This window comes from Periplaneta americana, chromosome 15 (assembly GCF_040183065.1).
Source record: "Periplaneta americana isolate PAMFEO1 chromosome 15, P.americana_PAMFEO1_priV1, whole genome shotgun sequence".
Lineage (NCBI taxonomy): Eukaryota > Metazoa > Arthropoda > Insecta > Blattodea > Blattidae > Periplaneta > Periplaneta americana.
The window spans coordinates 49,292,325-49,320,216 of NC_091131.1; the positions used below are offsets into that span (position 1 = coordinate 49,292,325).

Sequence of the window (27,892 nt, forward strand, 5' to 3'; positions counted from 1 at the left end):
TCCAATATTTTTCAATGATATTGTCATAGTCAGCCACTGAACCACAGATTTTGAGATGTTCCGAATCCATTTCTTGATTTGAATTGCACAATGGGCAGTTAGGGGATTGATATATTCCAATTCTATGCAGGTGCTTGGCCAAACAGTCATGGCCTGTTGCCAATCTAAATGCAGCTACAGATGATTTGCGTGATAAATCGGGAATTAACTGTGGATTATGATGCAGAGAGTTCCATTTTTTCCCTGAGATTGTGTTATCAAATTTTGTTTGTTGAAGTCTAAGTATGTAGATTTAATAAATCTTTTCACAAAGTAGTACGAAGATTTAGTAACAGATCTGTAAGTAGCAGTGTTGCAGGAAAATACACTTTCCTTTAAAAACCAGTCTACTTGTTTTGATACCCAGCAGTCTACTTATTTTGATACCCAGAAGTTCATTTCCAAGCCAAACTGTAGTTTCAAGATCTTCTGGAGCAAAGTGTTCAGAACAAACAACAGAATTTCAGGGAGGTTTGAAATTATGCTGATTTATTCAATTCTACCACTCTTCGAATATACTCGGTGAATTTTTCGCGATTAGGAAACCCATGAATAGTTATTCCAAGGTCTGTGTTTGTAGTTTTTAAGCACCCAACAACACAACACTGAGGCATTTCCAATACACTAGCACACAAACTTACGTATAAACTAATACAACACAAGTAATGTGGCCGTGAAAAACTCAACTGTACTTCAAGTGATGCAATCAGCAGTAAGTGAATCTCAGCCAAGCTTGGCAGGTGACATCAAACATAAATTGGCATAGCAATTATTGACAAATATTGAGAGAATGAAATGTCCTAGAAACACGTGGTTTTCATCATTATAAATTTCTAAACAAAATCTTTATTATTAGAGCGCTTTCAGAATAAGAAGGCATATAAGGCGGAGCTAGTTCAGGCCGGTCTATCTCGACTAGCCAGTGACAGTGAAGCGGTGGTTGCCTAGTTAAATCGTCGCGAAGTGTCGCTGAAGCGTCGCGTATTAGTTTCTTTCTTGCGCGCACAATACTTATGGCTACGAATGAATTTTAAACTATGCCATTCGATAGAGCTCCGAATTCTGAATCCAACAGTACAAGAATGGCAATTGTATGTCAACTGGTTCGCGTGTTATCGCTTTAAGACTAAACAGAGATATCCAACCTAAAGCATAGAACATATTTTGCTCTGAATTCAGTCTCTGTAAACGAAGATAGATTCTGTTTATTTTCAAATTCAGATGTGGACTGTTTTCTCTTGTGTGATGTGTAACTTACCGTAACAATGTCTCTTGAAGGGATTGCAATTGGCTCTGGTGTTTCATCTGTTATACGCAAAGGGATAGTCCAACACTCACAAGCGAGGAGTATGGTATTTTTGTATATATTTTTTTAAAGGACTAACTTATGATTCAGTGCGTGTCAGTTCTTCACGAACAAATAATCTGACTGCAGAGACGTGTTGTTTAGAAGTGCATACGTTATCTCATATTCTCGGACAGGACAAAGAGACAATTAAAATACGTGGTATACTTGAATTTACCTCTCGCACTTCATCGTACGATATTTTAAATACATTAGTAATATGTGTTAGCAGTGTCATTAAAATAGAACGTGGAAAGAAGAAGAAAGTTGATTATAATCAGGTACGATTTTCACTTTTCATTGGAATATTATATGTGGTATTGACGAAATATTGCATAAACATATGAGATATTTGGATGATATTGTAAACATAAACGCACCTGCCTCTTTTTCCATGAATTATACGAAGAGCATTAACAACATTCTTCCTTAAGAGCATTAGGAAACTTTATAAAATGAAGCACATTAACTACATTTCAAATTTAAAATAAATACAGGCATGCTAGGAACGAGGAGATTTTATAATTCCAAAAATCAACTTTTATTCTAAAAACCTTTCGTTATATATATTACACTTTATACGATTTTTTCTAATATACAATTTTATCTTCAATATATTAACGATATTACTGGATTACGGTTTTCATATTTGCTTCTGTACAACTACCTTCACTCGTAGGTTTATATTGCTACAGGCCAGAGTGATAGAACATAGAATCCTGGACTTCTAGGTAGATATAAGCTTGAGGATTAAATTAAATTGATTTAATAAAGTAAAAGAAAGTAATCTTCAGTTTCAATATGAGTACTGAATTAGGCCTACATATGAACAGATATGCTTATATTCTTATAGCCGGATTCTTAGCCAGAATATGGAACACTGGACCTCTAGATATGTAAAAATTATATGATAAAATAAAATTAGATAGACTTAGTTTATCAGAGAAAAATAAAATAATCTACAATTCCAGTATGAGCACTGAATTATATATGAACACGCATTATGATTACGTTGCATTATAGCCAGATTCGTAACCAGAATGTAGAACCCTGGACCCCTAGGTATGTATAAGCTAGAGAATTAAATTAAATTATATAGGCTTCATTTAATGGAGGAAAAATAAAATACTTCCCAACTTCAATTCTAAATTACGTATCTACAGATATGTTTTCGTTTTGTTATCGCTAGATTCTTAGGCTGCCCCTACAAACAAACTGTACCTTATCTTTCCTCTCACATTGTTATTTTTCTTTTGGAGTGTTGTCATGGGATAACATCTCCACTCATGTCATATTCCTTTATAATATTTACTTATTGTCTATTGTAGACAGATTGTAAATGTGGCATAAGTATTATATAAAAAAAAATCTTTCCTCTGGAGAAATAAACAATAATAAATTCAGCTTTGCTGTACAAGGAAGTCTGAGTAAGAATTAAAACATTCTTTCTCAGACATTAGCAAAGTAAATTTCTACATATCTGTCACTTTATTTCGCAAGTCAGTGACTCCATGATGTACTGATCTATGAAGCGAAGAAGTAATAAAAATTGAGATGAGAATTACTTCAGTAAGAGTAATTATATTTAAACATTACACACAATGAAGAAACAGGTCTCGACCCGCTCACTCAGCGAGAGGGCTGCAACTGATATGTTCTGTCCCTATCTGTTGTCTCTGTCTTCCACGTCTCGTGCACCGTGCACCGTGTGACAACGTCGAACTGTTGCTAGCACTCAATTGGCTTAGGCCATATGCCTTCTTATTCTGAAACCGCTATAGTATCCCTTTCATTTTAACTTAACAGGGCTTTTAAATAGATCATTTGAATTCATTCTTATGTCAATTGTATAGTGATAGTTTGTCAAGTCTGCCATATATTTTTCATAAGATATAATACGTAATTTTTATTTATCTCAGGTTTCTTAGACATGTGATAAGTCTAATCATAAACAGTGTAATTATTCATTGGTATCGGTAACTTAAGATTTTTTTTTTTTTAGTCTTGGAAAGTAGTATTTTATATTTATTTAAATGATTATATGAAATAAATTCGCAGTTTTTATATGTCGCTTGTACAACTTTGTATAACACCATACCAAAAGACAAAACGGTGAGTAAATCAAAGCTGTCACCATTATATAAAGCTTATCAGAAAAAGATGTAAGAGAAGAATGTAGCGAAAAGTTCACTTTCAAATCAATTATAAATGTATACTCTCAATTAAATAAACAACGGCAAATAAAGAAATACTGTAAATAAAAGGAAAATAGAACACACAATTTTCTAAAGACAAGATAGAAGTTTCTATAAAATACAGTAGGTACTAAATTTGTCTTCCACAGGTCTCTAATCATATAAAAGAAGTTAAAAAAATCTAGCTCATTATAAATCATTAAAAATTTACTAATGGTTCAGCAATAAAGGTAACCAACAACATAAAAAAATTGATCTAGTAATCCATTAAATATGATTCATTATTGCAATTTAATGTCTTTGTTATGGAAATAAATAGATTCAAATTATTCTGTTTGTTTTTGGATACTTACATCTTATTACAAAGACTAGCAAATTTAGTCAGCTTTAACTCCAAACCATCTATGTGATTTGTGGAGTTTCTTCATAGTATCACTTTTCACTAGAGACAAACACAGAACAAAGGCAAGTGGTGATCTGCCTTGGAAATACTACGATCACAATCTTATCCTGACCTATATGCTTCAGTCTCTGACCTCGCCTACAAATAGATGTACTTTATTAACTGTACAGTTCCGAATTTTGCAGCTTCAATATAATAAAGTGATCTATGTTTCTATGTGAGGTTCATAAGGGATTGACTGAGTCACACCTTTGAATCAGCATCAATAAACAATGTGTACAGCAGACCCTTCCCATCACCTTCCACAGTTTGCACACTGAGAAATATTAGCAGATGAGTACTGAGAGAGGGACGGAGTTGTTCCACACATAATAAACACAGTCAATAACAACGTAAGTTCGAACAGTGGGCTTCACTGCACAAATACAGACTGATAAAGTTACATGCTTCTTACACTAAAAACAGATATCTGTATGAAGAACCCAACTCTACTTTGCCAATCATCTCATTCTTTGCAATCTTTCTGGTAGTACTTGATACCCGAACTGACAAAGAAGGTGCTCCAACTGAGACTGCTGGATTTTAGTGAAAATTCTGTTATAAGCTAATTTAGGGTCGCCAATTAACATGGTAATAGCTACTCATTTCACTGATATGGCAATGCAAAACAAAATGCTATGTGTTGATTTTACATGTAAAACTGTAAACGTGCAAATATCTCCTCACATTCAGTGTGAAGGAAAAAAACCAAGCATGCAAGTAAGTATTAGTTTGTCTGTGTTGATGCGTAACGAACATATGAGGTGCCCAGTCCAGAAGTATCTCCCGTCTACTCTTTCAAAAAGTGATTTTTTTGGTGTTCTCTTTTTCTCTACAGTACTGTGTATCAAAATAAAGCAGTCTTGATTTCTATATGTCTTCTAAATCCTTAATAAATCAGTACAAGTAGCCTACACTTACAATATGTCTTTTATCCACAATGAAAACTATGGTGGCTAGCTATAAGACCATATTGACAGAAACAAAATGTCTCTTGTCCTTTAATCAGCTCTGTGCTAACTACTGCTTTGGTTTGAAAATGTCCTCTTATCTATTGTGAATTAACATTGATGTTATAAAGAAATATTACTTTAAATCTTTTTATTTAAACTGTCTAGTATGTTGATAATCTGATTTTGTGCTACAATGCATTGTAGTTTTAAATATTATGTTATATTGTTGTGCCGAATGTTGGATTTCATTGTTTAAGCAACATGGTAAGTGTCTCAGTTATTTTATAAATTCTTAAATAATTTGCATTATGTATTTAACTAAATAAAATATTTCATATGACGCACTTTTAACTCAGTCAATGTATAGAATATTTTGAAAAATGATACCGTCATAAAACACAGCAGTGTTAGTGAAGGAGTTGAGGATAAATCATTTGCAAGTATGTTATTAGAACTGAAGAATGGAATTTCTTTATTAATGTGTAACATGCTAGACACTAACAATGAATCTCAAAATGTGTATGTTTACAGAGAATTTAATCCTGAAAGTGAGTTCAATAAATAACCCTTAATGAGCAAATATGAACTCTCAACTCTGACAAAAGAAGAGATACAGTGGTCACAGAAGATATCTTTCATCAATATCAGGAAAGATACATACACATTGATCAAGTGAGGAGGGGGAATTGGACGCCATTTACTGCTCCCCACATCACTTTGTCATTGCTTTCAAGAAATCGATTTTTTTTTCTAATGGCAGGTACTTGACTGTTCATTATTCACTGATAAGAAGCCAGTTGTGTAGACCAATTCATTTCCCAGGGTGCATCATAGGACCCTGGTCTTTTTTTTATTGGGTTATTTTACGACGCTGTACCAACATCTAGATTATTTAGCGTCTGAATGAAATGAAGGTGATAATGCCAGTGAAATGAGTCCGGGGTCCAGCACCGAAAGTTACCCAGCATTTGCTCGTATTGGGTCGAGGGAAAACCCCGGAAAAAACCTCAACCAGGTAACTTGCCCCGACTGGGATTCAAACTCGGGCCACCTAGTTTCGCGGCCAGTCGCGCTGACCATTACTCCATAGGTGTGGACTGGACCCTGGTCTACTCTACACCTGCCATAAGATGAAATTATGATGGAGATTTATTGGGATGCCACAAAGGAACCGGAGCTCCAGCCAAAAATCCCTGTGTTTCTTGGACCACGGAATTGCCCAACAACACAAGTTATAAATTGGGAATATGCTAGGGATCGAACCCAGGTTCACAAGATTATAAGTTTAGCACAATAGCCATTAGATCACCATGGCAGAAATAAACTATTTACCTAGTCAGTCCAAGATTTTCACAAACTTTATCATAACAAATAAGATTTAGGATACAATACAAATGACCAACTCATAATATCCGATAAGTGTTTTATTAAGAGCATGAACCAAACAATACCTTAATAATTTAACTGGATGAAATATTTGAAGTTTTTGTACATATTTACTTGAAAAAAAATTTTTTCCGAGTTTTAATAATGGAATTCTTGCTATTACTGCAATAAAGTGGCTGTAAGTGGCAAAAATGTGAGGTTTCACAGCTTCCAGTATGTATAAGCATTACAAACAACTTACAGTAATTAATTTTGTGCCTAACACTACCACACAGCACATTACATCCAGTTAAAAAGGAATAGGTGGAAGTGCTGCACAGACAGTTTGCACGCATTAGTGATATATTATATAACCAAGATGCTGTAGCTGTAGCAGTAGAACAGCTCAAAAGTGTAAGAAGCAACTATTATCATGTTAATCAGCAACTCTAAATTAGCTTACGACAGTATTTTCAACAAAACTCCTTGTGAGCCAGGAAAGCAGAACTTGGAAATTGCCAGTATTTGTGTTTTTAATAATTTGGTAAGTTACAGTGAGGTTTTATGATGGAATTATTCCAAAATATAACAAAATCAGAGAGAAGCAATGACGACATACTGTTTCCCACGAAGAAGAAGAAGAAGAAGAAGAAGAAGACAGTGCATAATGTTGACCAGAACTTCTTAGAAGAAATTAAAAATGGAAACATGCTTTACATCTAGGAATGGGGAATGGAGTTGCCAGATGTAGAGATAATCAAATTACACAATATCAGAGTCTGGACAATCAATACAATTATTAAAGATAAAATATCTTTGCATACATTGCATTTTAATTATTAATAGCATTTAAAGTTTTGTACTTTAATATTTGTCTTTACATTGGCTCAGTAAGAACCCAGAAACACTGTAAAAGTACTCTGTCAAAATGTGCAATTGAAGAGTATAAACAACAAGGTTAGTAAGAGCCATTTTTGTCATTTTTTAAACTTGCTTCATCATCTGAAACGTTTCACTAGCGAATATGCCTAATTTTGGCAGAACTTGATGTTTGGCCACTGCTCAAACTACGACATTTTCGAGTTCCAACGCGCGCATTCAAATCACCTTCATAACAGAGACCACAGTTCTGCTTACACTGTCAGCACACAACTGCCTCGTGCTGGGACAAGAAAATAACTGACACCATACCACAGCAACATCTATCCACTCTAGTGCACTACAGTGACAATATGCACCCAGTCCACGAACTTAATGATTGTGGTGGTAGATGCTTAGAAACAAGGCAAGAAATTCTAGAGGCAAAGAAAGCTCATTTGATATCAATGACACATTTGTAATGCTTGGAAACAAAATAGCCCTATATACCAGGTGTTTCAGACCACCTGTATCAGCCTTCTTTCTCGAAAACTATATGATACTGGTTGTTCATAAAAAAATTTTGATAACCAAAACCTATGTAAAGAATCGATTGGTGGCAGTACCATTTCCCGTAACAAACCAGAAGTAGGTGTACCTGTGATCAACTTCGAAATTTCAAATGAGAACATGGGTCATTGAAAGTGCCATTGGAAACTACTTTTAAAAAGAAACAACTTTTACTGAAACTTTTTTTTTCTAACTTTTATTGTTTACTCACAAAGCAACAAAAATTGTATTTTCTGAGAAATGTTGTATGTTGTTTATGTACGTACACTCTTCATAGTAAATGTTCAAAATGTCCGCCACCCTGTGTAAAACAATGTTCTGATCTCCTCCTAACATCCATGACTACACGGAGACCTTCAGCACAGCTGAGAGACATACAGGTTCTGTAATTCTTTGTTTCATATCTTCTCTAGTTGTTGGATGCACCTGGCAGAACATGTCTTTAATTCTCTCCCACAAGAAGAAGTCATTTGGAGCGAAGTCAGGAGATCGGGCAGTCCAGACTAATGGTCCTCCTCGTCCAATTCACCATAGGGGAATAACCGGTTAATAACTCACTGAGCTCTACGTGAAAAGTGAGCCGGACAGCCGCCCTGCTGAAGCCACATTGTTAACCGAAGCACAAGGGGAACATCATGAAGCGTGCATTCTACCATTAAAGTTCTTCTCAAAAAAGTATGGTCCTATGACTCAGTGTCCAAGGGGGTTCACCATGTGTTGAGGCTCCACACGTGCTGGTAATCCACTTCACGTAGCCGGTGTGGATTAACCGGAGATCAGTAATGGGCATTGTAGAGATTCACCTGACCATTACTTTTGAAAGTTGCCTCATTAGTCCACAGAATTCTGAGCTCGAAATCATAGTCCGTGTTTGGAAACCAGTTGCAGAAATTGACACGAGAATGGAAGTCATGTCCCCCAAGTTCCTGATGGAGATAAATATGGTATGAATGAAATTTGTTGTCTTTGAGAATTCTAAACACTGTATTATGATGAAATCCTAAGTCACGGGCAATTCTTCTTGTGGGGGAGAATTAAAGACATAATCTACCAGGTGCGTCCAAGAACTAGAGAAGACATGAAACAAAGAATTAGACAAGCCACACCATGTGTGTCCCTCAGCTGTGCTGAAGTTCTCCGTGCAATCACGGATGTTAGGAGGAGATCAGAACATTGTTTAGCACAGGGTGGCGGACATTTTGAACATTTACTATAAAGAGTGTACGTACATAAACAACATACAACATTTCTCAGAAAATACCATTTTTGCTGCTTTGTGAGTAAACAATAAAAGTTAGAAAAAAGAAGTTTCAGTAAAAGTTGTTTCTTTTTAAAAGTAGTTTCCAATGGCATCTTCAATGACCCATGTTCCAATTTGAAATTTCGAAGTTGACCACAGGTACCCCTACTTCCGGTTTGTTACGGGAAATGGTACTACCACCAATTGATTCTTTACATAGGTTTTGGTTATCAAAATTTTTTTATGAACAACCAGTACCGTATAGTTTTCGAGAAAAAAGGCTGATATGGGTGGTCTGAAACACCTGGTATATTTTTTCTAAATGCTGGTTTTATTATGTTTTCTTATTACTGCTGTAACAGCTTCTATTAATGATAATGAAATACTATAACATCTTTTAATACAACTGCATGACTGAGTAGGAGCTAACGCTTTGTACGAGAAAATAACAATGCTTATAAAATTCGGAGATGAAGAAAGGTATTGTACATACACTGTTTAAGGTAACCACTGATGATAAAATGGTCTCTTAATTAACTCTTTCTGTTAATACACATAACTTCATGGATTCACAAATCCATGTGTGCCTTATAATGATGTTACCCTGCTTTTTGATTTTGATTTGGATGGAGAAAAATGTTTTCGTCTCTTCTGTAAAAATTTTGTTTCGTGCACTTGTTGTTTATACTCTTCAGTTGCATTTTCTCTTCCCACCTTCAATCATGTGTTTAACTCTATAAATATCTGCTTTATAATGCTTGCTCACCTTTCCCAGCTATAATTGATTGAGTCCTTACAAATCTTAGAAACTCCTTATGAAAACAAATCTCCATACCCAAGGGTATGTATGTTGCATTTCCCAGTCAGCAAATACAAAGCCTGTACAGGCTTCGATAGTGAGGAATCACGCCTCAAGGATTAGAGCCACAAAATCTGCATCACAACGCTACCTCTAGCTCTAATTAGTGTACTCATTGTCCAAGTCTGTGACGGCTTGTCTGTACAATGAATGCATGGTGTGTTCACAGATGCCTGCTGCAATATAGCACCAGTCTTGACTTCATCTTCAGGTAGCACGGAGTCAATCTTCACGATGTTATTACTGTCTCTGTGATAGTATCTACAAGTGGGTCAATAGGAACGATTATGATGAACTGCTGCACAGTCCCAAGCCAGTCATTGGACGGCAGAGTCTCATCTGTATGCTGAGTCTCTTCTTGTATACTGCAGTCCTGATTCGTCACAGCAACTTGAACATCTGGCAACGACACAGTTAAAACTATGGGTCTTATTAAGCACATACTTCCTCATTATACATAATAGGCAAATGGTTATCTCAATAACCATTATAATATATAAAGGTCTCTTAAATTAATCACAATCACATTTTTACAGCTCTTATCCTTTTGCAGTCATAAAATTTCTTCTCAAAACTAATTCCTACCCTAAGAATGTAGGCTATAATAAAAAACAATAATGAAAAATCCTTTAAATTTTACTCATTTCACACATCATCGCAAAAAAGTATGTAGGGTACCACAGCAACGTTTGTTGTATAAAACAATTGATAGCTTGTGTAACCATGGAGAATAATAAAATCTTTCAGATGGTATACAGAAAAATACAGGATGTTAGTTAAAAATGTTTCCGATAATGTCACAACTTACATAACAATGATATAAAGAATGGTTTGTTTTTGTGAAAAAGTGTCTTTTAAAATATAATGTTTGATGCGTCTGAAAATTTTTCGAAAAACATTTCCATTTAGCTGTAGAAAATATGCGTGAATTTTTTAAACACAATGTATACAATTGCTGTTATTTACGAAATTTCATGACCCCCCTCACCCCCACTGTTAATTCGGAATTCTGCTAATCTGGACAACAGTTTGTCCTAATTGGTCTGGATAACAGAGTTACACCACAGTCTAATATATAGAGTCACGAAGCTCAATGCGTAGTAAATATGCATCCATAGATAGTTGCTAACAACTAGGATTGCTAATATTGCCTCATTACAGACAATGCGAAATAGTATCGACACAGTCTATTGTTTCTAGCACACTCACAACTCAAGCTTCGTGATTGTATATACTAGACTAGACTGTGGTTATACATTGACCTTCTTTATGCACAGAGCAGAAGCATTATGTGATCAGAAAATTAAACTGAATAGGTACAAAGTAAAATAGGAATATAATTACCCTAAACTACCATTCCATACCATTTTGGAAATCAGATTGTAAGCTCAAACTTAATAATTTATTTCATTTACCAGTGTCATTATCTTTAAATCCTTATTTCTCTTTTATTCTTATATAAATTAACTGAATTACAATCGAATATAATTAAATTATCTGAACAAAAATGAATTTACCTGGCTGCTCACTTCTCTCTTCCTGCTCCATTGAGTCATTTTCAGCAGCCTGAACAAGAATCTGAAGATTTCCATGATCTTCACCCAAGGAACCTGTAAAAATAGAGCAGTTTTATTCTATAATCCATAAAAATTACAAACTGCAGAAATCTAAATAAGATTAAGCAAATAGACATGGGTCGAATAATGATTAAGACATGAAGAGTCTGTTCAAATGAAACTTAAAATTGGTAAGAAATAAAAAGAAGACACGATGCCATAGAAAATCATATAAACTGTAGGACCAGTAAATAATATAAACTATATATAAACTATGCTAGGACATGTTATTATAAGTACTCTCCACTTCTTAGAATCTGTTCCTTCTATAATGAACTGAGCAATATTGACATCTTTCAGGATAGAACCACACTCTTGAGAGAAATAAATACCGGTAGCGTTCAAAGCACTCCATAAATATTTTACTAATAAATAGGTCTTAACTGGTTTGCATATTGTATTTTTGGTCTTCTTTCTTAAATTATTTCATATCAATTATCATTACGAACTCACTCCCAATTCTGAGTTAAAGTAGGTCTAGTCCCTCATCAGTTATTGTATTATTGTTACTGCCATGAAACAATACTAACAATACCATCCCATCGCACCTCCTCATATTCATCCTCTTTCACAATAGCCCTGCCAAGACTCTGGAATTCGTTACCTGCTAGCATCAGGGACTGTCGAAATAAAATTCAATTCAAACGCAAACTTACTAGGCACTTGGTCAGTAATTGAGACTCGTTCAGATATGGTTTCTTGTAAATAGTTCTTTTAATCTACCACAAAATATCTCATCACTATAGAATTTTGTTATTGTAGGTTTAATTTGTAATTTAGTAAATACAAAAATATTCTTTGTTCTTAACTTCTATGATAAAATGTCTAGCTTTCATTAATCAGGTATTCTTGTCGTACTTTAATTTTTATTGTAATTGTAATTGTAAATTTAATATTAATTGTAATCTTATTGTTCATGTTATAGTTGTAATCCCCTGGTAGAGGGGCAGAGAAGGCCTGACGGCCTTATCTCTACCAGGTTAAATAAATAAATCTAATCTAAATCTAATCTAATCTAATCTGTGACTAGTTATTTGCATTTCAACACTGGCTCTATTACTTTGATATAATCTAAGTTTTCTTCATACTGTAAATACTTTTGTTTTTGTTTACCGAGATTTGCATGTAATATTTCTTTGATATCTTTTGTTGAGTAGTATTGGATTGTAACTGTTTAAGTTTAAATACCATTATTATAATTATGTATTACTACTGTTATTTTCATTTTATCTACTCTGTAATTACATTCTTGAGTGAATTAAATAAATAAATAAATAACGGCCAGGGTTCTTGAACAGATCTGCACATCCTTACATACACAGATTAAAGTGACTTGGGACATGTAGCAGAATACATGGTCATACAATGAGAAAGATAGTTTCCATACATTATATAGAAGCATGAAAATTTTCCGAATTTCTCCAAATCCACTCTCAAGCTTAAAAAATAAATAGAATGAATAAATATGTACCAGAATTCTCCAGGAACACTGTCTGCATGTTCTTTTGGCTCTCTGCCACTAGATTGTCAAACGTCTGCTGCATTTGTTGCTGAATTAGTTTGCGCTGATATTCTTCTGCTTCTGGATACCTTCTACGACGAGTAATCCTCTTAATTTTGGTTGGATCAACTAGAACAGTAGTACAATATTATGAATTAGCATTCTATTTACTCTATTCTGAGGCAAAAACGTAATATGTTGTTGTTTTCTAATGCCAGGCATTTGACAAAGTCATTTGACCTCTTGCACTCCAATATTTTGAAAAAAAAAACGTAATATTCTCATTATACAAAGACAAAAAATACTTATGAAACTACTGTGATAATACAAAGAAAACTGATTTCGAGACTTTCAAGGAAATACAAGCTTTCAGCATTCCTGACACCAAAAAAGTTATTTTAGACCATGCTATCTGTCTATGTACAGAAATCTCTCATAAACTATTATACAAATTTTATTCATATTATCTATGAGTTAATTTAACCATAAATCATGCACAAAGAATGTAATTAATTTTACTAAAATTTGTTGTCATATTTTGAAAAATAACACACAATGGCAAAATACTCGAGAACAGCTCCAACCAAGGTAAAATGTTACCTATATCATAGTTAACACAAAAAGAATAATAAGCACTATATTGTTACATAATGCAAATAAAACCATTACATTCATATAATTTATTTCTTACAATTGAATACAAAAAGAATAAAAATCTCACCCTCGGGTTGGTAACCTAAAGGCAACAGCACCATGTCGTCAAATGTTTCTTCTACAGGTTTTGGTCTCATGATGAGATGCCTAGTAAACAGGCGCATGTGTACCGGAGAGTTCATTTTTTTACCTACAAAAATATAATAATAATTGAACATATTCACAAATACAATTATTTTAACGTTATTTAATTACTAAAAAGTGCGTGTATCTATTGCCTACTCACTTCACTTGTGTAATCCGAGTTCCGCATATTGCGGATAGATGGCAGGATTGTGACCTATTTTCAATTTGTATACCACTTCGGTGGGCCATGCTGTACAGACGCAGAAACAAAATTTGGGCCACCTTAATTTTATAAGTTCCAGTTATAACACACAGCGCATGCTCAGTAATCACTGAGTGCTCAGTGCTTAATGAGTACGCGCAGTACAGTATGTTATAACTAGAACTTGGAAAATTCAGGTGGCCCAAATTTTGTTTCTGGGTTCGTACATAATGAGTATCTGTGAAGAGTTATGTCATGTACTACGGTGAGTGTATGTGTAAATGTAGTATTGGGAATGGATGAGGATGATGGTGAGAAGGGAGAAGGGGAAATCCAGTGGTGGCATGTAGCCTACTCCTGTCAAATAGCACCAAGGAGGCTGCCAGGCTTAATGTCCCCATCCAACGGACAAATAACTATCAACAATGACATATGCCTTTTCTTCATATGCACTGCAGAGAGATTTGGGATTTAACCCTGGCATACTGGTGAGCGTGTGTGTGAAGGAAATGGTGATTGTCTCAATAACGAGTGTAACTCTCAATTTTACTAACAAGTGCAGCTATGACTTACCTGAACTTGAAAATAGCTTTCCAAAGCCCTTTGTGCTAAGGAAGTTCATCATCTTCTTGGTTGAAGGAGCAAGGCTTAGCTTTCCCATGATATCAGAGGTATCACTTAACTGTGCCTTGAAATCTGCAACTTGAATGGTAGTGTGCTGATCTGCAATCATTCGACTGCGACCAAACCGAACGAAACCTCTTGATCCTGCACAAAGAATATAAATAAGATGTGAGTGAACTATTTATAATCTCATCTGAGCCGTAATGACGCTTATAAGTGCTGAGTAGTGATCGTGGTGATGGTGATGTTGGATGTACTGATAGCAGAAGCAGTACTTAATTTAATGACACTTTCAACTGCAATAGAGATGACAAATTTTGTCTGGAGTTCTCTATCAGGGACAGGATTCTTTTACATATTATATCTCTGACACATGACTCTCACCTTTACTTCCTTCCCAAAGGAAGCCATGTTAAAGATATTACTGCAATTCAAACTCCATCACTCTTGGCTGAAATTAAACCCACAAACATAGAATTCAACAGCTGGCGTAATAACCACCAATCCACTGAGGGCGACAGAACAGAGAGGATGAAGCTTAGCTCAGTCGGCAGACTTGCTGGACTGCTGATCCGGAGCTGCGCTTGGGCTGAGAAAGAGAGAGGGGAGAGGGAGGGGGAGGGAAGGGGAGGGGAGGGAGGTACAGGGAGGGCAGGTGACAGAGGAAGGGAGGGAGAGAGAAGGAAGGAAGGAGAGAGAGAGAAGGACGGGGACGGAGGGAGGGACGAAGAGGGAGAGGGATGGAGGGACAGGGAGGGAGAGAGATGGAGAGACGGGGAGAGAGGGGTAAGGGAGGAACGGTGAGGGCGAGGAGGAGAGGGAAAGAGAGGGGAAGGGGAGATACAGAGAGAGGGAGGAGGAGGGAGAGGGAGAGAGAGAGAGGGGGTGTGTGTGCATGCGTATGTGGTGTGTGTCCCATGCCTACCCACTTCACTTACATGATTAAGGTCTGCATATTTAGGATAGATGGCTGGACTGTGACCCATTTTTAAGTTGCACACCACTTTAGTGGGCCTCACTATGCTAGATGTGTATCTGTGAAGAGTTATATTGTGTACTAGGGTGAGTGTATGTGAAGCATTCATGTGAGTATAGTGTAGCGAATTGGTGAAGATGATGATGATAAGAAAGGGAGAAGGAGAAACCCAGTGCCAGCACATAGCCTGCCCCTGTGAAATAGCATCAAGGGGGCCACCAGGCTTAATGTCCCCGTCCGACATACAAATCACTATCAACAAGTGACATATACCTTGTCTTCATATGCATTGTGAAGATATTTGGGATTTAACCCAGGCATACTAGCACATAATTTAGTGATTAGAAGTTGTGCACCGCCACCTCTCCTAGTCCTGAGGTAGAAATTTTACACGAAAATTTCTGACCTCACCAGGAATCAAACCCGAGCCGGATAGTCTGGAGGCAGATGCACTACCACAGAGCTAACTTAGCAGACTTGGAAACTAAAAATGAATAAAAGTCTCTTACTAATTTAGAAATAATTGTCGTACATATATTGATAGCATGCTGAAAATAATTTTTTTATTATTACACATGCTGGAAACTATTTTCACAAAAATCTCGAAATTGGTATTTTGCAACATCGTACTACTTTCTTTTATACTTCCTATGTATCAAGAGAAAGAAAAACTGCTGAGTTGATATCTGGCAAATGTGCTGGTCAGCAATAAAAAAAATCCCTGCTTTTGAAAAAAACTGCTGTGTTCAATGACTTGTTTTACTGTAATATTTTCTTCTCAGTCTTTGTATTCCTATTAAAAACTTCTTTAACGTTCATAATATCAATGAATAAAATCTATGCAAACTTGCAAAATAAAAAATAATACATTTATATACAATACTGGCACAGTAAAATCCCTCATATCCGGCACCAAAATAACCGACAACACCAAAACAACAGCACTTTTGACTAGACCAAAAAAAATTACCATTCATGCGAAAGAGAAGAGTCAGACGAAAATGTGAATAGTTTTCATGGATCCCACATACCGCATATTGTGTTTACTATTTGCATCATTCACGCATGAAAACATAGACAAAAAACCCAGTTATGTCCCTGGAGTAGATTGATTAGCATCGGTAAGCTGTCACTTGAGCCTTGCAAACAATACGCAGAGACAATATTTTTAAATTTATCATTTGAACTCGCCTGTTTTGAAGGGATGTTGGATGAGTTTAAACAGAAAAGTGTGAAATTCTCTGTTAACGCTGTAGTGCGTAAAAGTTTCATTCGAGTAATAGATACTATAATTGAAACAAGCAGACATCAGAGATATGTTAAAGAGGTTCAAATCATCGAGCGCTACTTCATCGCTTTCATAGTTGTGACGTTGGCTACACTGCTCTTCACAACATTGGGCCACCATTTAAAATTGTCATAAGGTTACGAAAACTTTTAGTATTTTTTATGCTATTATGTATTACTGTAATTATGAACTGATGACTATACATTACTGTATTCAGTACTAGAAATAAACATTGTACGTATTTCAAAACTTTATTTTTAAATATCTATACGAAAATTACTAAATTTCAACATGGAAAAAAAATGTTTGTGCAGTACAGTATATCTTTACATAACCTATAAACGTATTTTCCAATTATCCAGCACTGGCTTTGTCCCACAGTTGCCGGATATGAGAAATTCTACTGTACTGATAAATTCTTGTAAATTCCAATAAGCAAGAAATGCTTGTAAAATCCAATAAGCAAAATTATCGACAAACATATTAACATTGATACGAAAACTAAAAAAAATTAGAACAATGAGAAAATTTCATTACTTTACTAATACAAATATATTTTTATTCTGAGTAAACTTTATGTTTAAAAATTAGAACTGTAACCATATATACACATAAATTTACCAGTAGGATTTCTTGGTTGTACCATCCTGGTGACTGTAGGTAAATTGGATTTGTTGTTCCAACTTGGAGGAGGTACAACCTGATTTTCTTGGACGGCAACATAACAGTTTCCTTGGGAGTCCGTTGATGCAATAACCATGGGCTGGAACATGAATTTAAAACAAAATGACTGTCTTGTCTTGCTACTGATAAAAAAATGCAAGGGATAGAATTCCAGTAACATAATTTATAACCTACTGCTTAAAAGAAATGTTTTCAAGTACATGTGTTTAGAGCACATAATATAAGTTTGTGAACTGCATGCATTGTATTCTTCACCAGACATAATTAGAAATATTAAATCCGGATGCAGTGGCACCAACTTATATGGGCTTGTGGGGTCCGAGCCCACTCAATAATTTGTCATGTTATCATTATATTTATGAGATTTACTTAACTTATACCTCAAATGTTTGAGCCCATCCAGGGTTTTCCAAAAGTTGGCACCATTGTCCAGACGTTTGAGATGTACAGGGCATGTAGCACATATGGGTGAATCCAGAAATGCATATAGAGTATTAGTTGGGATGCAGAGGGGAAAAAAACCTTTGGGGAAGCCGAGACATAGATTGGAGGATAATATTAAAATGGATTTGAGGGAGATAAGATATGATGATAGAGGCTGGATTAATCTTGCACAGGATAGGGACCGATGATGGGCTTATGTGAGGGTGGCAATGAATCTGCGGGTTCCTTAAAAGCCATTTGGAAGTAAGTAAGTAATATAAGTTTGTGAACCTAAAATGAGAAAAAACATTTTTAGCAGCAGCAGTATTATTTAACGATGTTTTCAACTTAAAAAATCATTCAGCATTCAAATACAATGCGAATGAGAAATGGCAGCCATTTTTTGCCTGGGATACTCTACAAGGGGCAGGATACTTTTATGTGCCTTCCAGGTGCCCCAACCTCAGAAGTGAGTTACAATTAAGCCACAGCCAGGAGAGAAGACCAGAAATGTCCAAAAGACAACCTGGTGGCATTGGATTAAAAAAAACAAAAACTTTTATGTGCTACAAATCTACGACTTAGGGCTCGCAGTTTTGTTTCTTTCCAGAGGAAGCCATAATAAGGATTTTCTTGCTCATCAAAATCCATCACACTCAGCTACGTTTGAACATGCGAACCTTAGATCCAACAGTCAGCACAGTGACCGTGAGATCACCAAGGACAACTAAATCATTGTTACAGAGGTTACATAATTTGATAGCCACTATTCACGAAGAGCTTTTGAAGAAATTTTATATTGCAAAGAACTAATAATAATGGCATACTTGATGCATTGGCCATCAATATGAGAGGTCTATATTCAAACTGTGGTAAATAAAAGTGAAAATTGTGGTAAATAAAATGTTTGGGGTAGTTTTTCACAGCATACTTTCATCATACTCAAGGTCATAATTTATAATTTTTTCATTCATTATCATTTAGTAAAGAAATACTTCCATCAGAATGAAAACAGGGATCTGATAATGGTGATGACTACAGTTCGGATAGGCATCCTTGGTCCTGCATTTACAAACATTAGCTGCTAAAAACGGACAGCCCTAGTTAATCTCCCCAGAATCATCTCTGTTTTTCATAAATTCAGCTTGGACTCACTGGGATCCGAACGCATGTATCAGAAGTAGAAATTTGATGCTCTAGTTGTTGGGATAACATTGTGCCTTACCAATACTGATGATAATATCATTTCTCTTATGTCCTTCATTTAAAAATTACATTACATAATGGCATTTTTGATACATAAAATTATTAAAATGAAATTGAGTATTCAATGGAAATAAGTAGTAGTCATGGAATAACTACTGAACAACACTCACTTGATGTTCATGGACCGAACTGCCTGACGGATTGACAACAGCTGCATAATCTCCAATCTGTATTGATTGTATCTCGTCATTCTCTGCTATCACTGTTTCTACTGGAACCTGAAACAGACACACATGAATGTTGGACTCTGTAAATTTCTTCTCTATAAAATCAAACTAACTCTGTACTAAAGATTGTTTTTTTTAACAATTACAGTAACAATGAGAGAGAGAGAGAGAGAGAGGGAGGGAGGGAGGGAGGGAGGGAGAGAGAGGGAGAGGGAGGGGGTGAGGGGAGGGGAAGGGGGAGTGAGAGAGAGAGAGAGATAGAGCGTGAGCGTGTGCTTGTGTGTGTGTGTGTGTGTGTGTGGGGGGGGGGGGAGTGTGGGTGGGTGGGTGAGAAAGACAGAGATTTTACATACCTCCAGTGTTTCCATTGTGACAGGCACTTGCAAAGCATTGTCATATGCCACTTCCATATTGCCTCCTGTCTCATCCAAACCAAGAACATGTATTGTTGTCACCTCCATTTCGTTCTGCTAAAATCGACAATTTCAATGAAGTAAGCAAATCTTCACGAAGGTAAACATTCTTCATGCAGAGAAACTTTATCAATTCTTTTACCCTTTGTGTCAATTAAAGACAATTTTTAAGATATCAAGAGTAAATTTAAAATTGACCGTGTAACGTCTTTTAAGTATCATTTTACTGAAACATCTTCAAGACGGAAATGTACTGTCAGAAGAAAACAAGTTGTACATATATTCTATCTACTGGGATGTTTAAATGGTTTGATACAGAGCAATTAAGTGATGTCTTCAGAGTAGTTTAGAATCAAAGTGAATTTTTAGCCTCATTCCAATTACTTACGTTCAAAATAGGTTTTTCTTTGAATAAGTAATATCCTTTTTTATTACTATTAGATTTAAACTTTATCTTTGCTCTTCCTCTCCATGATTCCTTAATAGTTTTAAAAATCAAAATCGGACTCTGTACCCTTAGAACAGAAGCAAATGAGACTCTATGACCAAAGCTCCATTACAAAAAAAGAAACAGAAAGCACATTACAAGAAAAATTATATAAAAGTATAATTGTCAACATTACAACAAAAACAACAGTGGCACATTTCAGACTGACAAATTCTATTTATCTATATATGTAGATTCAATCTATTAGACATATATGTAATGCAAAATATGGAACAGAAAACAGTAAATCCCTCTCAGCTATTATGTAATTCTGCCAATATTAATGCAACTGCTGGAAATTCGTCTTGAAAAACATTGTTTATAACAGTAGCGGCCCGCAGTTACAAAGATTGTCAGTTCTGCATGAAAAATAGTGTATTTAGCAAACGCATGCTGTTTATTGCATCTAAATCGGATAACGAGTGTAATTACAGCCCCTTCTCGAAGTTGACTGTGCACCCGAAATTGTACTCTAACCATCCGTGCGCTACGCCTCTCCCACCTGGTACAACTAGTCACGTAGTGGAGATGTGCCCCACATGCTTTTCTAGTTTTTTAAGCCAAATTAACTAAATCCTTCACTCCAGTGTTTGTCCATGTAAACAGAATACACGGGTGGGGGAGAAAGCATTTTCATGAGCGCAGCAAAAAAACCAATCGTTTCCATTACACATTTCGGTATTAAAATGACTAGTAGGCTACATGATTTCCTCGACTTTTTCCAGAAATTTCAATATTTAAATTTTATGTAGGACGTCCTAATTTCTTAAGTTAACATGCAATTTCTCTTTTAATTTCGAAAGGGGTTGGTCGATTAGGTTTTCATTTCATTCATTTTTAATATAAAATATTTCCTTAGACACACTGACTAATCACATAACACCACCCACAGCACTATAACACACTGAAACTGTAATGATATATAATACAGTAGTCCAGAAGCCTGTGTGTTCTGATGCAAGTCATAAAGAGATGAGGGTGTTGACGATTCTTTTGTATATTCGGAGAGAGCTGCTTTGGTTGCAGCTCTAATGCAGTCTTTTGGGAGGGTGAAGAAAACCAGTTTCCTGCTGCCGACTACCTCACGTTGAGTTCCAGGAGCTGCCGATCACAGATCCTAAAAGTACACTACAGCTAAAATTCTCGAGCAGTTCAAAGCTCCTACAGACAGTAAAATCTCAAATCGAAGGAGAATGAATTGGAAAAATAAATGAAACAATGAACTAGATTACATGAAAGCACGTTTTACATTTGTTATTTTACAGATCCATTTAAATGGCGGTTCTGCAGCTCTGCAGTTCTTATTGTAGAGCCGTCCCTGGTTTATAATCAGTGAACAGACGCATTGCAGCTCTGATAACTTCTTACACTTAAAAGAGCCTACGTCCACGAAGTTGACCTTTTACACGAAAGAAAACAAGAAACAAAATCACAAGGTATCAAGACACAGAAGTATGAAGGCTACTGTTTCAATTACCATTTTTACCAAATTTTGGTAAAATGTTATATTTGCACTCTGTACAAATGCGGGATTTAATTACTAGTACTATTGTAATATATTTAATTGCAAGTGGCACTACGTATATGTATAAAGTACAGCCTTACTACACAGACAACAGTCCACGAAACTATCACGTAGGCCTAGGGCATACAGGTTATTCCCATGCAGACTGGTCTCAGACTGCCATGTTCTGTCAACTTTTATCACGGTAGTGGGGAACAGCTACCCGAGGAAGTTAAGTGATGGAGAGCAGAGTAGGGTCAGATCTGTGTAGGGAAGCATGTATGAACTGTTCATATGCTGGCATATGGCCAATTGCCACCTGTCAACAGATTTTGTTAAATAGAGGCTGGAGTAGAACTGGTCCACATAGGAACATCCTGTGCATTTCTCCCCCCCCCCCCCACCAACATTTTATATTTTAATCGTTGATGTTCTTCCAGCAACAATGTAACCCTGTACGGGAGTTCTACAGCTTTCCTCTAATTCAAATCTTTTGACAGTAATACAGGCCCTACCTGTGAGACATCCCCTGCACCAACAATAGTGGCTGAGGAGTACTGCTTTCCAGCATCCACTGCATCTGCATAAACAGAGTAACTCTTTTCATCATTTCCTTTCAACTGGGAAACTGGTGTCATGACGAGGGACCCATGCTGCGTGGCATGAATGAATCCATTCTCATCCAGTGTTTGAAATATAATGGCTTCTGGTTCATTCTTTATAATGATCCCATTTTCCTCACAAGTACTATTCTCATCTTCAATAGTTGGCAATATAGACTCCACGATCCCCACTTCAGTTTCGATATGGTTCATTTTCTCTTATTTTCATTTCAGTTTTTCTTCAGTTTAGTCTGATCTGCTTACATCTGAAACAACAATAAGTTCCAGAATTAATTCTTCAAACTAATTACAAGCCCACTAGAGCTAGGCAGATGTGATAGATGGACAGAGAGAGAATAGTTCTCCATTTACACTTCTGCATGGTTTATCTTTTTCTTAACAAGCCACAATTAAGATATTTTTCCCCTCAACATAATATACTTCCACATGTAGGCCTACTGTGATAGTCTCATAAAGAGAAAAAGGAATTGGTTGGGTCATTGGCTGAAAAGAACCTGGCTACTAAAGGATGCACTGGAAGGAATAGTGAATGGGAGAAATCTTCGGGGCAGAAGAAGATATCAGATGATAGACGACAAAGATATGTGGATCATGTGCGGAGAGTAAGAGGAAGGCAGAAAATAGGAAAGATTGAAGAATGCTGGATTTGCAGTGAAAGACCCGCCCATGGGCAGAACGTGTGTGTGTGTGTGTGTGTCTATATATATATATATATATATATATATATATATATATATATATATATATATACACAGGGTGGCCAACTTAACTCTTTTGCCTTCAATAGCGTGTGAAATATTTTAGATATACACAAATCGACAATTACAAGTTACATTACATCAGAAGGGACATCTGATACACATAATGCATTTTTTGTACATGAAATAATTTTCAAGATATTTGAGTCAACTTTCTGTTTTTAAATGGGAACCAACTAGGTTTTGTATTGCAAATGATGCATTAGCTTTGTCTAATAACAACTGGCTATTTTACTGACTGAATGTCACAGTTAAGAGTAAACATAAGCAATGTCTGACCAAAGATCGAACAGAGGGGAGACAATTCTGGTTAGAATTGTGCGTGAATTAAATCACTATCACAATGTACTGTACATTTTAATACTATGGAAATATTGTACATGGTGAAGTGAGACATAAAATTAAACAATTATTATAAAAAAAAAAAAAAACACAGAAAATCTCTGGTGTGCAATCAATTTTTCGCCAATGTCTTATCGAACCAACTGTCCAGTACAGAACCAAAGAAATAAGGATTGTATTGGGTAGTGTACAGTACTAGGAGTGTGTTCGATCTTCAATTACATCAAAATTATGAAGCAGACATAAGGAAGGGTGCCTCAGACATTGTTTATGTTTACTCTTACCAGTGACATTCAAACAGTCTCTGGAGTAATCAGTTGTTATTAGACAGTGCTAACACAACATTTGCAATACAAAACATATTTGATTCCCATTTAAAAAAAGAAAGTGACTCTAATATCTTGAAAATATTTCATGTACAAAAAATACATTATGTGTATCAGATGTCCCCTTCAGTATTAATCTAAATTGTAACTGTTGGTTTATGTACTTATATATGAAATATTTCACACGCTATTGGAGGTGAAAAAGTTAAGTGAGCCAAACTGTGTGTGTGATCCACGATCTATAGCCCTTATCCAAGTGAGAGAACAGAAGTGAGAAGAGTAGTTTAAATTCTTAAGTGCTATAGACATAAAACTAGTGGGACTGTAGAGTTTTCCTTCCATCTATTTACCATCTCTGGCTAGCCATACTAAAATAATATACATAATATGAAATTCAGTAGACCAATGGAATTGACATATTCCATATAAGCGATTTTACTAATTTTTTATATCCATTGGACAAAATATCTTTTATACACATAATAGGCCTATATTAAAAATTTGATTCCAAGTTATCTAAAATATTTAATTAATTTAATGCTCTAACACTTGACACAAAGTCATCCGTCTGATATTCTAAAATATTCTGAGGTACCTGGTTCAAATAAAGTGCAATGGTACAAATTAACATGGAGGCATGAGATAATTATTCTGCCTGCTATTATAATTTCACTTTAATTTATGCCCCCATTAAAAAAATATAAAAACACGCACGCACGCACGCACGCGCACGCACACACACACACACACACACACAAAATAGCCTTGCAGATTTCCAGAGCGAATTAGTTCATGTTGTAGCCTATGTAACAAAAAACTATAATATCATATTGGTGGAAAGTTCATAGTTTTTCCAAAAAAAAAAAAAAAAAAAAAAAAAAAAAAAAAAAAAAAAAAAAAAAAATTTTCCCAAAAGTTTAACAATGTCTTATTCAGTAACTACTGCAAGTAAAATCATTATTTTTTTGTCCATATCAATAGGAAATCTAATAAAGAAAAATTTATCCCTCTGGCATATTTCAATAGCATGCATGGTTTTCGTGTAAATTTAATTTTAAAAATTCCTAAATTCAATATATTATATGAAGCAAATGCATGGCAATAGCTTGGCAGCTTACATACGAAGACTCACCAAGTTGATTGATCTCCTACATATGCATACAAGTAGAGTACTTTAGCTACGATTCTGCCAGACTGCTGAAACTTCAAACTTAATTTTCTAATTAATTGTGTATTTAATCACAAAATGTAATATAGATTTTCTATTCATTTACGTGTACCCTATCGCTCTGTCAATCTGCAAGGTTATTTCACTTCCACCCTGTATATCAAATTCATTGCATTATGTTGCTCCCAGTATCATAAAATAACGATCTCTAAGCACGGAAATTTGGTTATAGTAGAATTTCATACTAAATCAAAACCACATTTTGATTTACGTTCTCCAAATTAGTTTAAATGTATTGAAATCAGGGTTGTATCTGACTCAGAATTGATTATTTTATTATATTAACAATTAGTTATAAAACGTTATATAGGCAAAAGCTAATATTTTAGATGTTGTGAATCTAAATGGGGTAAATCTGGATGATGACCACTCCACGATTTTAGAACCTTTTGTTTTCACAAACGACGACTTTATACTCGATTTTTCTAACAGTAATATAACAAATTTCGGAAACATATAATTTCGACTGTAACCTAACAATCTAGCACGACCTAAACTAACCTAATCTAACCTTAATCCAAGCTAAACTATGCTAACCTGGTAATGTTATTTTAACTTCGATTTGGATAGCTTAGTTTAGGTTAGTTTTGCTTGGGTTAAGGTTAGGTTAGGCTAGTTTAGGTTGTGTTAGGTTATTAGTAGAAATTATGTTTTTCTGAAATTTTTTCTGTTACTTTTCGAAAATCGAGCGTACGAATATAATCATAGTTTGTGAAAAAAAAAAAAAAATTGGAAAATTGAGGAGTGGTCGTCCTCCAGAAAGGGGGCCTAGGATGCATGAATGAAAACAAATTGTTATACTTGAGATGGTTCTGACTACTAAACAATGGTTCAGATCCCTAAATATTTAGCCCCAAATATGTTATTTTAGAAGTTTCAATATAAGATTATCATAAGTATATATTAAATCTTTTAATTATGCTGTTCAAATATAGGCTACATTGAATTAAGTTGAAAAATAACAAATAGTAATTGATTCTCAAAATGCTAAGTATAGACCTACTGCAATAATAGCATGTAGAAATTGTGTTTCATGATACAGACGTAAGGAAAGAACGCTTTTGAGTATCTGAAATCTAATTCAGTAAAGCAAATGACACTGAAATCCATGCAATTTTTAAAGAATTAATTAGGCTATCTTAAGTTTTACCAAGAGAGGAAATTAATATTGTCAATTCTTTTAAAATGACTTTTTGGCCTTAAAGAGAATATATCTACCCAAATATTTAATTGAATGCAACTTTTTTTTTTAATTACGGTATGTCATTTTTATAACCAATGGCGGGCTTATGTGAGGGCGGCAATGAACCTCGGGTTCCTTAAAAGCCAGTAAGTAAGTAAGTATGTCATTTTTATACTGTAGTTTTTAGGTTAGGCCCACGTAGGTACATACAAAGGAAAAATGTCTGAGGAAAGGCTACATGATTGAAGGTTAAGTTTTAGTTTTTCTTTATATAACAGTTATCATTTAATCACAAAATGTTGTTAATTCAGAAATGGACACGTCTTTATGAAAGAAGAGAGAATGAAGAAAGTCATGTCTTCAAAATTATTTTCCAGTAATGGGTAAACGCAGCAAAATTTAAATTAATACCTGGCACCGCAAGGTTCATGCTATAACACAACACATTAGTGTTTAACAAACCAGTATATACTATAAAATGTCACAAAATTCATCGGTAAACATTCGGGACAATTATATATGAAAAGTAAGAATTCACTGCACCGTCCACGTTAAATAATATTTCCATTTTCTTATAAACTATTAAAGGAACTTCATAACGTAAAATAAACATAAGCATGGTTTTAATAATGTTACTGATGAATTAAAGGAATGTATTAAATGTCATGATATATATTTTATAACAATATTCCCGCTACAAAGAATATTATACACTTGGCACTTTCCGCAAGATGGCGAAGAAACATTGGAAATAAAAACAAATGACTTCTCACCAAGGTTACCACCTTCACCTTCTTTGTAGCCAACAGAATAAGTAAAGCATCACATTTACCTTCAAAGCTTTTCATTTCATTTCATATTTAATTAATTCCTCATATTAATTGCTGTTCGCATAGAATATTCTCCCTCTTAGGATTAATAAGTGACCTGATCCTGACCAACCGTTTATACTACAAGAAAATGGATTGGGTAATCCATAAACCGTGTATATACGAAATTATGGAAACCACTTTTATTTTATGCCATGTCTGTTTATATCAGTAGCTTATAATCTGATATCATAATGTTGAATAAATATTTTCACATATTCTTTAAATGAACTCCGGAAAAGGCAACAAACTTACTGATTTATATATTGCTTACGATGAAAGTATGTTAAAGACAAAATGACATGGGCAGGAGTAGTATTTTATTCAACAACACTTTTTATTGCAGAGGTTATTCAACATCGAAATGCAAAGTGAGCCAGAAATGACCGAAATATTTTGCTTGGAGCTTTGTACCAGCTACAGGGTACTTCTAAGTGCCATAAATCTACACAGAGTTACCCACTCCAGTAGGCCTACTGATATACTTTCCTTCCAGAAGAAACCATGGCACGAATATCATCTTTTAAAATCCTTCGCCCTTGGTCGTGTATGAATTCGTGCACTTCAGATCCAATGGCTAACATGTCATCCACTGTTGATGACAAACTTCATGAAAAAAGATATTTCTACTAACCTACTACTGATATGGGCATTTGGGAAATACCAGTTGTGAATATTGTCATCCACTGTAGCTGACAAACTTCATGAGAAGACACTTTTCTAGTATACTACTGACCTGAGCGTTTAGGAAATACCAGTTGCGAAT

General features: G+C 35.2%; 1 protein-coding gene across 5 annotated transcripts; it reads right to left on the bottom strand.

Moving 5' to 3' along the window:
* Positions 1–7,111: 7,111 nt before the first annotated feature.
* Positions 7,112–26,993, bottom strand: LOC138714872 (uncharacterized). 5 transcript variants are annotated; one of them, XM_069847096.1, is made up of 10 exons: positions 26,801–26,993; positions 22,313–22,665; positions 19,747–19,863; positions 19,337–19,444; positions 17,475–17,616; positions 14,539–14,733; positions 13,705–13,827; positions 12,954–13,112; positions 11,384–11,476; positions 7,112–10,265 (listed from the first exon to the last, which is right to left on the bottom strand). In XM_069847096.1, exons 2-10 carry the CDS (start codon positions 22,610–22,612, stop codon positions 10,096–10,098), a joined length of 1,407 nt encoding a protein of 468 aa, XP_069703197.1. In that variant the 5' UTR covers positions 22,613–22,665; positions 26,801–26,993; the 3' UTR covers positions 7,112–10,095. The 5 variants fall into 5 exon arrangements, with proteins under 5 accessions (XP_069703197.1, XP_069703196.1, XP_069703199.1 ...); XM_069847095.1 differs by having other exon boundaries at positions 26,720–26,993; XM_069847098.1 differs by having other exon boundaries at positions 19,747–19,860; positions 26,669–26,993.
* Between the last annotated feature and the right edge of the window lie 899 nt (positions 26,994–27,892).